The sequence below is a fragment of the Suricata suricatta genome, chromosome 7 (genome assembly GCF_006229205.1).
Source record: "Suricata suricatta isolate VVHF042 chromosome 7, meerkat_22Aug2017_6uvM2_HiC, whole genome shotgun sequence".
In the NCBI taxonomy this organism is placed as follows: Eukaryota; Metazoa; Chordata; class Mammalia; order Carnivora; family Herpestidae; genus Suricata; species Suricata suricatta.
The window spans coordinates 136,292,647-136,308,341 of NC_043706.1; the positions used below are offsets into that span (position 1 = coordinate 136,292,647).

At 54.7% G+C, this 15,695-nt stretch overlaps 1 protein-coding gene across 1 annotated transcript in view; it reads left to right on the forward strand.

Moving 5' to 3' along the window:
• Positions 1–15,695, forward strand: part of SYNJ2 (synaptojanin 2) — a 116,252-nt gene that overhangs the window by 39,930 nt on the left and 60,627 nt on the right. The window contains exons 5-7 of the mRNA XM_029943257.1: positions 1,976–2,062; positions 11,234–11,504; positions 15,281–15,506. Coding sequence (XP_029799117.1) covers positions 1,976–2,062; positions 11,234–11,504; positions 15,281–15,506 — 584 coding nt within the window. The remainder of the gene's footprint in view (positions 1–1,975; positions 2,063–11,233; positions 11,505–15,280; positions 15,507–15,695) is intronic.

Consider the following 15,695-nt stretch of genomic DNA (forward strand, 5'->3'; position numbering starts at 1 on the left):
CTGATTTTGGCTTAGGTCATGATCTCACAGTTCATGAGTTTGAGCCCCGCGTCGGCCTCTGTGCTGACAGCTCAGAGTCTGGAGCCTGCTTCGGATCCTGTGTCTCCCTCTCTCTCTCTACCCCTGCCCTGTTCACACTCTGTCTCTTTCTCTCTCTCTCAAAAATAAATAAAACATTAACAAAATAAGTAATAAATAAATATGAGGATGAAAAGCCTTTTTTTATTTGTATTGGTTTCCTTTTCCTGGTGAGGGGGCTGTAACGCACACGCTCCTCACCTGTGGTCCACAGAGCAAGCGGTCAGTTTTATTCCCGCAACCTGGCCTGGTGGGCACGTCCCCACCTCTGAAGCGTGGACTCGACCACATCACTTTGGGGAGTGGTTTCCCGATGTCTTGTTTTCTTTGGCCAGGATTATTTGCAGAGGTAGTGCACGCACAAAGTCCTTCTTGTCGCTGGTGAACAGAATGGGAACGTGATGATTCTTGTCGCTTAAGGATTCTGTTTGAACGCTTCGTAAAGCTCCAAGGGTTGACATATATACATATCCACACATTTGTGTTCGAATTACTCCCCTGCTTCACCAGCTTGTGTACTGGGATGGGAACCACGTGCCGCCTGGCTCTCCTGGCTCTGCCCGCAGCACCTGCATGCGGGACCCCAGTTTGGCCAGGCCTGTGGCCCGCAGCAGGGACATTCATGTCTTTCTGTGAGCCTGAATTTTCTCGGGGTTTACTTGTTTCGGAGCAGGGAGCAGGCCCCTTTTCAGGAGGACTCTGTAGGCACATGACACAGTACCTGGCTCTGAACAGTGGGCTTGTCGGGCACCTGGGTGGCTCAGTTGGTTAACCATCCAACTCTTGGTTTCGGCCCAGGTCATGATCTCACAGCTCGTGAGTTCGAGCCCCGCATCGGGCTCCTCACGGACTGTGCGGAGCCTGCTTGGGATTCTCTCTCTCGCCCTCTCTCACTGCCCCTCCCCCATGTTGCTTGCTTGCTCTCTCTCAAAATCAGTTAATAAACTTTAGCATCCAGATATTTTGCACACAGTGGTAGAGGTTGTGCAGATCTACCCAAAATGATCCCGTGAAGCTGCAGTGACTGCTGGCCTTCCTCTGTCATCCCAGATTAAGAGTCTGTCTATCACAGTAATTAAGAGGCTGAGTGGCTGCTTTTTTAGTATAGGTCCCTAATGGTGTTCGCCAGGCCCTTATTTGAGGATTCGTCCAGGTTTTGTTTTTTTCCCCCATTCTCTGCATGTGGGAACATTCTTCAGAGAAGGGGTCCGAGGGCCTGCCCCTGTAAATGCCGGATGGGTCTGTGGAATGCTTGCAGGTCACGGGCTCCCAGCTCCAAGTGGTCCTTCTCTCTGTCTTGCCCTCACCCTGGGCTGTGTCTTGTCCTGAGCCCTGGTGGTAACTGCTGGAGACCTGGGGGGCTCTGCTCATGTGGCTTCCCTTGGGATCCCTTGGGCCCAGGCCTGGGGTACCTGGGGTACGGGGGTCTTCTGCTCAGCCTCCCCTGTGTCAGCAAGTCCCTTTGGGGAAGGGGGTACTCACAAGATGAGCCTCCAGCAGACAGCATTTAGGGAGGAAGGTCCTCCCCATCGGGTAATGATGACTCACTCCTGTTTGGGAGCTTGTGGACGGGGGGGCGGGGGGGGGGGGAGGTCCGGCCTGAGGCACCTGCTCCTGGCTTGTGCCCCAGCGCCTCCGACCAGCCAGGGACTCTCCTCACCCTCCCCAGGCCCCCAGGAGCTGTGGATGCTTCCAGAGAGCAAGCTTTTGGTGGGAAGGTCTAAATCTCTGCAGCTTGGTGATTCGCTGATCACAAAACCTCCACACACGTTACTTGGGGCTGAGCTATTGTCTCTGCGTTTTCTTTTCCGAGTGGGTGGGGAGCAGGCTGCAGTGGAGGGGCTCCAGCAGGAGACGGACCCAGGCTGATGCTGTCTGTGATGTGCTTCTCCCCTAGCTCCGGAGGAGAAGGAGGTCATTAAAGGCCAGTATGGAAAGATCACCGACGCTTACGGCTGCCTGGGGGAGCTCAGGTTAAAATCTGGTAAGTCCCCGATCGCACAGAACAGCAGCTGTGAGAGCGTCTGATGCTAGACTTCTGGGGCGCCGGGCAGAGCTCCTCTCCTGCTTGTTGGGAAACACTGCCAGATTGAGGCATTTCGTTTCAGCTGTTATGATCTTTTAAAACATTTCTTTATTTCGCTGCACCGGCTCCTCCGTGCGGGGAGGAGGTCAAGGTGAATGCAGCCTGGCTCTCACCTGTCTGTGCTGCTGGAGCCGGGGAATTGTGTGCCAAGGCGCTCACCTTCATCGTTTGCCCTCCAGGACCCGAGTTCTTCCAAAGTCAGGTCTGTGGGGTCTGCCCAGGGGCTTGTTGCTCACTTACAAGGGATCTGTACTCTGGAAGGGGTGGACGCGGGAGGTCAGAAGCCCCCCGGACTCACGGGGTGTCTTGGAGAAGAGCCGGGACCGGGCGTGTTGACCAGGCAGAGGAGCCCAGAGCACCTGCCGTTGGACGCTGAGGGTGGGGCGTGTGGGAGAGGAAAGGAAAGTGCACGTAAAAATGGGCCATGTCTGACTTGGAAAAGGCAGAGAACTCACAGGGACAAGTGGACACCTCAGGATGAGACCCTTGGGGCTGAGCCTCCCGCAGGATGGCTTTTGGGGGTCACAGCCTTTCTGGGGGCCCCCTGAGTTGGCACCTCTGTGCTCCTGGACCTCATGGGAGCCCTGGTGCACTTGTGGGTCTACGACTACCATTTCCTTTCTCCTCTCTTGGCTCCTGACTTACGTTGATCCCACCCAGTGTCTCCAGGGACATTTGGGGCCAAGACCAGGGCACAGGTGACATCCCTCATTCTCAGTGCCGTTTCTCAAAATGAGAATTGGCTGTGAGATGACCAGATTGGGACCCACAGCTCTCCCCGAGCTGGCCATGCCAGCTCCACACCTCCCCCAGCAGCTGCGTTCAGAGACTGAGGAGTTTCTAAGCCGACAGAATAGCACTGTTATTTGCCGTTACTTTTCCGGGTCTTTCTTTCACGGGATGGTTTCTCCTGAACTATGATGATTGCACTGATCGTTTTCAAATAGTGTGTAGGAAAAGCATTCAGTACCTCCATGACAGATGCATTTATTAAATGTCTGTTTTGTGCCAAGGGCTAGATATAGTTGAACTTATTTAATTCTAAAGATAAGCCAATAAGATACTGTCTTTTCCACTGTCTATAGTAAAGGAAACAGGCTCAGAGGGTTAAAGTAATTGCCTAAGGTAAGAGTATAGTTAGGATTCAAACCCAGATCTAGCTATCTCCATACACTGCTTTGTCCATGAAAATGGGCTGCCTGCCAGGATTTTCCCCATAGTGCTTTTCACAAGGTTACGAAAAATGCCTGTGGTCCTAGCCTCGATGATGATGATGTGCCAATGACACTAACTTTCTTACTCTGTGCTCGACACTGTTTTAAGTGTTTTAATATATTAACTTGGTTCTCCCAACAGCCTGGGAGGTAGGTGCCATTACTGTCCTATTTCACAAAGAGAAGCCCAGGAAACCTAAAGTGCTGTATTTTGTCTATTCTGTGACACATGTATTTTTTTACATTGTAGCGGCTTGGCTCTTTGGATATGCTGCAGTTGTTGACATCTTACAGTTATAACTGGCAGTGTTTTTTCCTAAGTAAATTAATGATGCATCTTGCACCTGACCGAGACCCAGATTTAGCACAGTGCTGTCGCTTGCCTAAGGTTGGGCCGTCCTCAGGTGGTGACCTAGGTTTTTAACTTGTGCCTCCTGATACCTGGGGCTGTTTTCAACCACCGGGCTGTTCAGTCTTGAAAGTGGGCAGAAACCGGTCAGCCCCCAGAGAAATATCGTCAGGGGGCCCAGGGTGACTGCGGGTGTCCAGTCCAGGGGTCACAGCAGGATGTAGCAGCAGCATCCCAGGGCAGGATGTAGAGAGAGGTGACCAGCTCCTAGAGTTGCAAGACCCTCCTTCCTTCCCACAGCCTCCCTACGCCCCCCCCCCCCCCCCCCCCCCCCCCCCCCCCCCCCCCCCCCCCCCGCCCTTCCCCTGCACGCAGCCTCTGGGGGCTGGGCGAGAGCAGGGCCATGCCCCTGGCGCAGAGGCCTGTCAGGTACCCCGGCCCATTTCTCCTGTGCTCCAAATCCTCCCCGCCCCGCCTGCCTGAGTCACCCTCTGGAGTGGGCTGCTGAAGCGCTCTGAGGGGTTAGGATGTCAGGATTACCTGGCCTGTTTTCAACACATTCTTGAAAGGCCCCTAGGGTATCTGAAGAATGGAAGGATGGGGCCTTATAATAGAGTTTTTCAGAGCCCCTTCGGTTCCATAAGGAGGGCTTGGCTTTAACTCGGTTTTCTTTTCCTGCTGGAGGTCCCCGGCCCAGAACTATAATGTCTTCTTCTCACCTGTTGAAGGTGTTGGGCAGCGCAGAGTGAAATCCCAAGTTTTGGTTGCCACCAAGACAGGCAGCCCGAGTTGGGGTTGGGCCTCCCCTTTGACTGGTTTAGGCTGAGGGTCTCTGGGCATGAAAGGAACTTCCTTTCAGGCTGTGACTTGGGGCAAGCTGTTCAATTTCAACCTGCCTAAGCAAAAATAGCTTTTATATGTTAGAAATGAAGAAACATGCACAAAAATTACATAAAAGCTTTATCCCCAGTGCTTAGGTTTTCATGGAGAGTTTAAGTCTCTCCTTCTTCCTTGAAATGCCAGTGGGAAGCGGGTGGAGCCCTCACAATTAGCCAGGGAGTCAGGCGTCCTGATGCATCCGTGATTCAAAGCAAAAAAAGTGAGGGTATAGCAGTAGAAGAATTTATCCAACTGATTACAGGGATTTCACTCCCTTTTAACCTCAACTCTCACAGCCTCCCTCTTTCATAGCCTCAAGAGCTGAGTGTGTTGAGGTCTGTGATGAGCTGTGCCCTCTGGAGCTAGGTAGCACCCAGCCTACACGCCCACCCTCTAGATTTCCTTTCCTGCTTCACAACAGACTCACCTTCCAGATTGATTTATCTCCCTAGAGCCGTTTTCCACCTGCAAAATCGGGGAAACTGCCTCATCTCTGGATTACATAATTCAAAAGAGATTTATAGGGGATAGTGAACATAGTCTGAACACGGGGACTGAGCGGGAGGCCCGGCCTGCAGCGGGGGCCTCTGGGAGGACTAGGTGTGGGGTAAAGGTCAGGTTTCTGACTCCTGGTGGGTGGTCAGTCTGCACACAGGCTAGTGTAGGGCTCATCTCTGTGGGCAGTCACTGCACAATGAAAGTCTCTGCAGAAGTGGACTTGAAAGTGTTTAGGTTTTTTTCTTTTAATGTTTATTTTTGAGAGAGAGAGAGAGTGCCGAGGAGGGGCAGAGACAGGGGGAGACACAGAATCCAAAGCAGGCTCCAGGCTCCGTGCTGTCAGCTCAGAGCCTGATGCAGGGCTCAAACCCACAGACCATGAGATCATGACCTGAACTGAAGATGGAGGCTTAAAGGACTGAGCCACCCAGGTGCCCCTGGTAGTCTTTAGCCTTGACATTCAGGGTCTACGGTGTTCTCCAGAAAGTCTTGACATGGTAGGCCTTCATCAGTCTTAGGATAATTTATTACCTGACTGCAGTGGGGTGCTGGTAAATATTTGACATCCAGCTCTGTTGGGGGCAGAAGCCCTGATATGCAGTGTTTGCCGATCTCCATGGTGTAGACAGCCCACCCTGGCTGACTTCAGGCTCCAGCGCAGAGCTGGGGAAAGGTGAGCACAGCTGGCTCCCGTGAGCCGGTGGAAGCCGCCAGCACACCAGTGTCTGCACCACTTTTGTGTTCTAGAAAGGGAAGGTGAAGGAGATCCTTGAAATCGTGCCATGTGGATGCAGGGTATTTAGAATTCCGAGCTTGTCGGTATGGGGGGGAGGCCTTGGGGACCCTCTGGCCAAAGCGCCCCACTCCACGGGTGGGAAAGCCCAGAGCCTCTGCTGTGCCTACAGCTTTAAGCAAGAGAGCGTCCTGCACGAGCAGGACAGAACGTGGTCTGCAGGAGCCCCGGGCTCGGGACTGGCGTGAACCTGGCTAGGGAGCGAGCTCTGAGGCCGAGCAAATAGACAAATGCCAGCACAGGGGAAGCCAGAGGCCAGAACACACCCAGCATTGTCCCTGAACAAGTGGCATTGTGTCTGCGCGTGACTCATGCACCCCAGCACCAGCCCTGCCCAGCCAGATGACAATGGCCACAGCTCCGTGAGACCCGGACCCCTTACGGCAGGGGTCAGGGGGTTTGGGGCAGCCATGCCTTGGCATTGGGTGTTGAAGGCAGCCCCCTTGAGGGAAAGAATTTCTAAAATCGGTGCCGAGGTCGCCGTGGTTTTTGTGTGTATGGTAAAATACATAGAAGATGAAATTTCCCATTTGGACTGATTTCAAGAGTATAGTTCAAGGGCATGAAGGACATTCACAATGTTGTTCTGCAGCTATCACTACCGTTTGTCTCTAGAACATTCCTTGTCTTCCCACACAGAAACCCTGTCCTCCGTAAACCATGTAGACCGGGGTCCTTGCCTTCCGTGTCTCCACCCTGCGTGTTCGGGCCTCCTGCCCTCTGGTGGGGTGTGCATGTCCCTGTGTGATCCCTTCTGCCTCTGGTGTGTCTGTGACCTCACCCGCCAGTGGCCGGGGACCTCTGACCCAGGCATGCTCTCCCTTTGGCCCTGGAGTCAGGGTTCCCTTGAGCTGAAAGGAACAGAGGGGCCGCCTCTCTGGTGCATCTGAGGGCCAGAGCCCTCCCAGGCCGGTGGAGGCCTGCAGGGGCCAGAGCCTCATCTCCTGACGCCAGAGGAAGTTTGAATTTTGTCTTTCCCCTGCTCTAGGGTCCTTACTGGTTTCAAGCCCCTGGACTCAGCCTCAGCTGAGACTTTGGAGACCCTCCCCCACCCAGGCCTGTTCACTTCTTCCCTGGGAGAAAACTGATCCTGCCTTACTGAAAACAGCCTAGATCTTGTGCTCAAGGTGATGTCTCACACGCCTGGGCAGGTGAGCCCCCCACCAGCCCCACTCATATCCCTAAGAGACAACACCACACTGACTGGCCGGGGGACAGTGACCACCAGTAGTCTAGTGCTAGGCTCAAACCAGGATCCTTTCCTTAAAACCTGTCAGGTGGGGCACACCCAAGGGTGCTAGACAAGATGGGGCAGGCGGAGTCACGCCAGCCCCAAAGGAACAGGAAGCCACGTGCCAGGCGGAGTAGGTCCAGGGGCCCCTCCTGGAGAGGCCGTGGTCTAGCGCGGCTCCTCTGGCATCACAGAGACTGTCCACCAGGCACAGGCTTGGCCGGTGCTAAGGGAAACATCCTAGGTCCTCCCCTTCGTGGTTTGCCTGGGAAAGTCGCTGCAATGAGGGACGGGTGGCTCACTCTCTCTGCCCCCCCCACAGCCACCCTTGCATTGCATCCCACCTTCTTCGCCCCCCAGAACCCTAGCCAGTGTGTTGCTCCGGGAGGTGAGGACCTCCAGCTGGCGGAGGGAGGCCACAGACTGTAGTCAGGCCTGTCGGGGAAGTAAGGCGCCTCCGGGACTGGGGAGCAGTTTGTTTACAAGTCAGGTGTTAGAGGTTGTTTTCGTTCTGCACAGCTGAAGGGGACCCTAAGGGGGGTGTCAGCTGACAGCACCGCGAATAGTAATTTTCTAGATAGATTTGTGATTTTTTTTAAGCAGGTGACTCAAAAGGACTTTGTAGAATAGTAGGGCAACATTTCTATAATGAAGCCCTTTCTGTTCTCACCGATCTGTCAATGTGAACAAGGTTTCTTAGTGTTCACATCTATAAAAATGAAAAACAGAACTAGCATTGGTAGAGAACATAGTTTCCTCCCGTTAATAAATAACATTTATCCATGGATATAAGGGCCAGAGGTCCACCTTCCCAACAAATCTTTATTTTTTTATGGTAAATAAGTATTTAGTAGAGTGGTTTGTTTACGTTGCTGACTGATTTTGTACTAAAAATCATTGTAATGATAACTCAAGCCAAAGTCTTTGAAACACTTTCAGCATTAGGATCAAATCATGGCACCGTATCATCAATATTGGACACAGAAGCACAAAATATGTGATATTAGGATGAAATTCGGGGGCGGGGAAAGTGGAATGGAAATTCAGAGGAAAATCCCATCTGTTGAATAAGAACTTGTTCATGGATTCCTTTAAATAATATACAAGGATGATTGTCAAACCGGGGTCTGGTTTCCACTGTAATGAGGTCTACTAGGGGTTTATTCTTACATGTCAATATTTAGCATGTGCTGGAAAGTACATTATTCACAACCATTTAGACTAATGATGAACTCTTTCAGTGTCGATTTGGAAGTGAGCAAGTGGTACCTTAGCCACACTCTTAGTGAGGCAGCAAGCCATCGTGATCGAAGGCTGCCAGACCTTTGGGCTGGATGAAGCCGTGTTGGCATCTTGGGTCCAACACAGACTTGGGCAGGTGATTCGGCCCCCTCCGGGAACTAGTCCCTCATGCAGAAAATGGCAGCGATGTTAGGCACGTTGGCGATCCTTCTGCAAGGATAGAGGTAAGAGCAGTGGCTCTGGAACCAGACTTGGCCCAAGTAACTTGCCCAGGTGGTATAGCCCGAAAGTGGATTCAAACCCCAGTTCCCCCACTGGGCCACCTTGGGCAGGCTTCTCAACCTCTCTGTGCCTCCGTCTCTGTCCCTGTACAGTGGGACTACAAATGGCACCTCCCTCAGGAGGCTGTTGAGCTCATAGAACAGAGTTCACATGCAACCGCCCTGAGAATCAGCTGAGCTTGGTTCCAGTCCACTCCCGCAGCAGTGTCTTTATTCACCTGTGCCTTCTCCCAGCCCTCAGTCCCCGGACTCAGGAGCTCAAAGTCTCATTTATTTTAAGAGCCTTTTCATGTCTGCTGCAGCCACCCATCCCAAGCCTCCCCCGGCCGCTGCCCTGCACAGGAAATGCCTACTGTCTTCAAAGCAACTGGGACTCTTGCCAGGGACTTGGTCCACCCACACAGAGGCTGGTGAGGAAGTGGTGCTGGAAATCCACTCCACAACTTGGGTGGAGGGACGTCAAGTTTTCCATGCCTCTCCTTGAACCCACTCCCTACAGAGTCCAGTCTCAGCCTCGCAGCCTAGACCGCTGGGGCTGCCCTCCGGCCACTCCTCTGACTGTCCTTGAACCCCCTTTTCTCTGCACTGAGCACATTGCAAGAGGCCGATGGGATGTCCGGGCGTTGGTTCTAGCATAGGCTGCGGGAATATTTGTATTTGTGAGTCTATACTCTGAGGATATCACCCCCACTGCCTGCCAGAAATGACTCTTGTCCTGCCCAAGAAACTCAACCTCCTGACACCTGTCACTGTCCATAGCATAACTGCCTAATTCTTAAGTTGCTTTAAAGTAGTTTCCTGATAATCTTCCTGGGGTGGTGGGATATGAGCCCATAGGTTCACCCTCTTGGTCCCCCAACCCAGTAGGCGTGGTGACCTAGTTATTGAATGAAGGCATCTTTTGCTTTATTTATTAAAAATATTTTTAATGTTTATTTATTTAGGGGAAAGAGAGAGACAGAGCATGGGTGGGTGAGAGGTAGAGAGGTTGGGAGACAGAATCCAAAGCAGGCTCCAGACTCTGAGCTGTCAGCACAGAGCTGGACACGGGGCTTGAACTCATGAGCTTCGAGATTATGACCTGAGCCGAAGTGGGATGCTTAACTGACTAGGCCACCCAGGTGCCCCTATTTTGTTCAATTTTTAATGTTTATTTATTTCTGAGAGAGAGAACGCTAGAGGGTTGGGGCAGAGAGAGAGGGAGAGGGAGGATCCAAAGCAGGCTCTATGCTGATAGCCGAGAGCCCAATGTGGGGCTTGAACTCACGAGCCATCGACCTGAGTAGATGTCAGACACTTGACTGACTGAGCCACCCAAGTGCCCTGAATGAAGGCATTAAAAAAACAACCCAGATGTGTCCTGGCCCCAAGGACGCATCAGGTGTGAGGAGGGAGTGGGCAGAGATGGTGAGCATCGGTCCTCAGGGGCTTTGATCAGAGTGTCCAGAGGTCCAAGCCACTGGCCTCCTGGCTCCAGATAATGACCACCGACTATGCCGAGGAGACCTTGCTGGGAACAGCTCCTTTAAACCTCAGCAGGGATGGGAAGAGTATCTTTTGGACCAGAACCATGCCAGCCTCACCCGAGTTATCTCTGGGGTCCTCTCCTGAAATAGAGCAGGGGTGCTGTCCCTGATGTCCCCAGAGCAGACCCTTGCCACGCACCCCTGACCCACACAGCACAGGTGCCTGTTGTGCGGTGCGGGGTGCAGAACAGAAAGTGGCTGTGGATGGTTTGGTGTGGTCCCCGGGGGGGGGGGGGTTTCTTGTTGTCCTGGAAACCAGATCAGCAGTGGCCTGGGTAACACTTGACAGGGGTTGGGAGGGGCTTGAGCTGCTCTCCTGGCTTATTTCGGAAGTATTCATCCAAGGCTGTGTGTGTGCCAGGATATCATAATGCAAGAGTCCTGTCCCTAAGAAACTCCCACTCTCCTGGGGACACAGGTGGGATGGAGGTTGTTAGCTGTGCATGCACGGGGCTCACAGGGATGCTGTTGGCATGTAGAAGGGGCACCTAGCAATGTCTTTGGGGAGCAGGGAAGGCTCCAGAAGGGCAGAGAGGAATTCTGGAAAAGCAGGGCTGAGCTAGGTGGTCCTGATGAACCCTGGGAAGGCTCGTGGCTGTTCTGGAGGGCGGGGGCAGGCAAGGTGGGTGGGGGTATCCCAAGGCTTGAGCAAAGGCCCAGGGGTATGAGGGCATATGGGGCATTTGAGGAGCTGCAGAGGATAGCCCCAGAGGGCTGCTGGACCCAGGGTGTCTATATGTGGGGAGGGAGGGGGTGGCCATCCTGCAAGGATCGGGGGAGGTGGGAGCAATGGGGGGGGGTTAAGCAGAGAGGTAGGTCTTCCATCGGTCAGCTTTGAGAGGTGACTCTCGTGACTGGGCTTGCAGGACTGGCCACCCCTGCAGAGCTTTCCAGGTGGTGGTGGTGCTGCTGCTGGTGGGGGACCAGACTCTGGGCGCCAGGTGCCGGGCTCAGGTCACATCCCTGGTGCTGTCCTGGTGGAGACATGGGCCGTGAGCTGCTCCGCGGCCGCCTGTTCACTGTGGTCCTGAGCCCTCGTGTCTGTTTCCCTTGCAGGCAGTGCCTCTCTGAGCTTCCTGGTTTTGGTGACAGGCTGTGCGTCAGTGGGCAGAATTCCAGAGGCTGAAATCTACAAAATCACAGCCACCGACTTCTACCCTCTCCAGGAGGAGGCCAAGGAGGAGGACCGCCTCACCGCCTTGAGGAAAATCCTCAACTCGGGGGTCTTCTACTTCTCGTGGCCCAACGATGGGTCTAGCTTTGACCTCACCGTCCGGGCGCAGAAGCAGGGCCAGGACAGTGACGAGTGGGGGAGCTCCTTCTTTTGGTGAGGGCCCTGGGTCGTCTCTTGCCCCTCGTCCCCTCCCCCCCGGTCATGTGGATGGTGGGCTCTGATTGGCACCTGTGTCCTTGTTCTCTCCCTCACATCACCCCCCCACCCCCACCCCAGGGCCCTTGGTACCTCTGTGAGCCCAGTCTCAGCGCAGTGAGAACGCCAACTCCCTCATCCCCACCCCCAGGTCAGGGAAGGTGTTCAAAGCAGTCTGATGTAGATTTAGTAAAGGGACTCTAAGAGCAGGAGAGCCTACATCCATCCCGTGGCCCCTAAGCCCTGCTCAGTGCACCTGTGGTCCTCTCAGCGATCCTAGTTACCCTCCAGCACACACACATTTCCCACCGAAGCTCACATTCCAGACTGTTCTATGTTCTCTGCTGGTGGGCAATAACTCAGAATCCTCGTAGTAATTTATGAGGTAGGGTGGTTTGCTACTCCCATTTTACAGATAAGGAGACTGAGGCTTGAACAAGTGAGGGAATTCCAAGCCAGGCTTTCTGGCTCCAGATCTCATACTGTTAATCATCAAGCCAGACCAGTTCCAACTATAAGGAAACTGAGTCAGCCTGCAGGGGTGCTGTGCAGTGATGTGAAGCCCAGACAGAGGTGCCTGGGTTTCTGTGTGTGTAGGGTCCTCTGGGTGCTCCTTCATGGACATAGCTGGGTGTGGATGTCTGTATAAGTATGTAAATTATCTATGGTCCTTTCTGGGCCTCGGGGATCATGACCTGGCAGGTCTGGGGCAGGGTGCCAGGCCTGGCTGGCCAACGATGCTGTACCCCCAGACTGACCAGGACCTGTGTGGGGAGTGAGTCAGGAGCCAGTGTGATGAAAATCCTGCCGGAGAAACTGCTCCCATACGCCTTATACACCGAACCATCCTAAGAATGCCAGTGCTGGCCTTTTGGAGCTCAGCCAGTTTTCCAGCCCTTTCCAGGGTCGGTGAGGCTCATTTACATCCTTTATTTATGCCTGCCGCTCTCCGTTTGTCCCAACACACGAAGTCATAGGGATCCCTGGATAAACGTTTTTCCCTTGGTCCTTTGGACCCCTCACCTGGCCCGACTTCCCTCTGGAGGAGGGGGGCTTCGCCATCTCTTTCCATGTGCCCCAGCATTCTCCACCCCCAGGTCCTTGTGGGCTTTCTGGTTTTGTTGAGTCTCAGGGGGCAGTAATGTGCTCAAACGCTAGAACACCTGTGAATCTCCAGCTGCTCTTGTTCAAATGCAGATTCTGATCGAGCAGGTCTGGGCTGGGCAGCGAGGTGTGATGGTGGCCCCTGAACCCTGTGCGGTGGTCTGAGGACCCCTCTCTGAGTCACGGGTCCAGGGGATGGTGTTTCTGTGAGTCACTGATTCCATTCTGCAGGGACCCGCTGGCGCACGTGCCCCTGAAGTCTGCTGAGCTCCGGGGTCACGGCTGTGCGTCACCAGGTGTGTTGTACTGAGGCCGTGGAGTCACTCTCAGTGAGGGCTTCCACGCAAGAAGCAGGGTGAGGTGTCAGAGGCTGGAACATTCTTGGCAACATCGTAGGGCCCTAGGGGATGCCGAGGGAACTGGGTGGCCCCAGGACCTTTGTGACAGCCCTTGTCAGGCCCCCTTCTGCCAGCTCTGTGGCTGGAGACTTGAGGCCCACAGATAGCAGTGAGAGTGGAGTGGAGGCCAAGAGGGGCTTGGGAGGGGGGAGCCCCAGGTGGAACCACACTCCATCTTGAGTTGAGAGGAGGCAGCAGCTCTGGAGGGCGCCAGGCTGCTGGGGCCGCGCCACACTCCAGGGCGTGGTGCTAGGGCGGCACCCACGCAACTGACCACAACTGAGTCACCCTTGACTGAGCGGTCACGGGCTTGACTGCCCAAACCCACCATTTGGGGTGCAGTGTTCCAGGTCTGGACCCACATCTGGAGTCAGATGGGGTCAACGCTGAATGTGGCTGGCGTGAAGTGGTTTTCCAGGCTGGTGACTGGCCCCGCTGGTAACTGCCTCCCAGGACGGTGAAAGCCTGGGCGGAAACTCAGAGCACTTCTTTACGGATCTGGGTCTCTTCCTCGGAGGAAACGAGCCATCCTCCTGCAGAGCGCCAGGCCGGCGGGACTGCTGGCGGGATTCGGAGTGGACTATTTGGCAGAAGGCTCCTTTGCCTGACCCTTGGGGACTGATGGCTCCCCTAGCTGTGGGGCTGAAGATTGGAACATTCTGGAGGCTTTGCCTTGATGCCATTTGTAGATTTAATTTGTTACTAAAGCTGGTTCATTATCTGAATTTGAGACAGAGATTCAGAGGAAAATGTGTTTTGTGAAGGAGTGCTCCTTGCTCATCACTTTCCAGGCAGACCAGCACTGTGGCTGCGGGAGCCCAGAGGGGGCCACACTGGCCACTCCCTGGGGTGGGGGGGGCATCTCTTAGGGCCCAAGTGCAAGGGCTTGTGCTCCCAGTGGGAGGCTGGCCTGAGGCCACGGGAGCCCCTGCTGCTTGGAGGCGCTGCTTGGAGGCTGAGGAGCCACCTGAGCGCACTTTGAAAGAAATGAGAGAAGGCTGTGATCTTTGAGGAAGGCTCTAGGGCAGGAACAGGGCTGCCTTTTTTTAAACAAATAGGGCATTGTGATCTAGATTTGCTTAATACCCTGTGGGAGGGAGTCTTCCGTGAAGTCGGGAGGGTCTGAGAGGCTTCTGAATATGGTCCCCTGAGCACCCCGAATGGAACTTCCCCTGCAGGGTTGGGGGTCCTGGCACCCCTCTGAGGCCTCATTTCTCAGAGAGGCTGCTGGGGCAGAGTCAGGTCGAGTGGGTGTTGGGGAGCTGAGAGAGAGTAGGAGGAGGCTGTGGCCGGCGCAGGTGTGGCTGAGCGCAAAGGTGTGGCTCTGCGGCGTGGGGCCTTCACTACCAGAGGAGATAGGCCTGGGCCTGGCCGAGTCAGTGAAGAGGGCAGGCTCCCAGCTCCTCGATTCTGCTTGCAGGCTCTGTGACCTTGAACAAAACATTCACGTCTCTGTGCCTCAGTTTCTCTAGCTGTAAGATAGGCTGAATGATAACAGCTTTCACATAGGACCTTTGGAGGATGAAGTGAGCTAATCCATTCCAAAGCACTTAGAATGGGGCTCGGTGCCCCTGATAAATGTTGGCTTTTCTCCCCATCCTTATCATCAAGGACACCAGGGGTCACTATAGGCCCAGAACAATCCACCCGGTGTGGGGAGGAGGTACTGGAACTTTCCTTGTTTTATTTTTGTGTCTTCCTTTTTCATTTATTTTGGATTGCTACCTAGTGCTCTCATTGGGATAGGATAGACCTCATGGGTTACGTATGTAATTTAAATTAGCATGCATGTATTTAAGGATTTTTTATCATTTATAATTTAATCGCAAAACCAATGATTAATGTTTTTACCGGTGGGATTTCTGATTTAAAACGCGGAGGGCGGGGTGGGGGGTGTCTAACAGGGAGGCCCCCCTGACAGTCCCTGGTAGCAGTTGGCTCGCTCTCCCAGCTTGGCTTCCAGTCGCTGCCACTGACACCCGCAGCGGCCCCGGGAAGCACCCCTTCCCTGCTGCTGCTGTGCGGCTCCGCCGCCCGTCTGCTTGGAGGTGGGGGGCTGCTTGGAGAGGGGTCGGTCTCCGAAGCATGTGAACCTCTGGGCCATTTGCCTTGAGCGCGATTCCCCCAGTTCTGCGGGGGAGCAGGGGGGGGTGCCCTCCCGGCTTGCTTTGGGCGCCGGTTTTCCGGGAGCGCATGCGCGGACCTGAGTCGCTGCGGGGCTCCGCTTTGCAGGAACCAGCTGCTGCACGTGCCCCTGCGGCAGCACCAGGTGAGCTGCTGCGACTGGCTGCTGAAGGTCATCTGCGGCGTGGTGTCCATCCGCACCGTGTACGCCTCGCACAAGCAGGCCAAGGCCTGCCTCATCTCCCGCATCAGCTGCGAGCGCGCCGGCGCTCGCTTCCACACCCGCGGCGTGAACGACGACGGCCACGTGTCCAACTTCGTGGAGACCGAGCAGGTCAGTGCCCGCGCCGGTGGGTGGCGCCCGGTGGTGCGGCGGGGACGCAGCCGGGCGCGTGCCTTTCCATTTGGGGCGGAAGAGGGCTGGACATACTGGAGGTCGTTTCTGCGGATCGTGGCTCCTTCCTGCAGAGGCCAGCGTGAGTCATTGGGGCTCGGCCTGCAAACGGGGCCTCCGGTTCGCTTG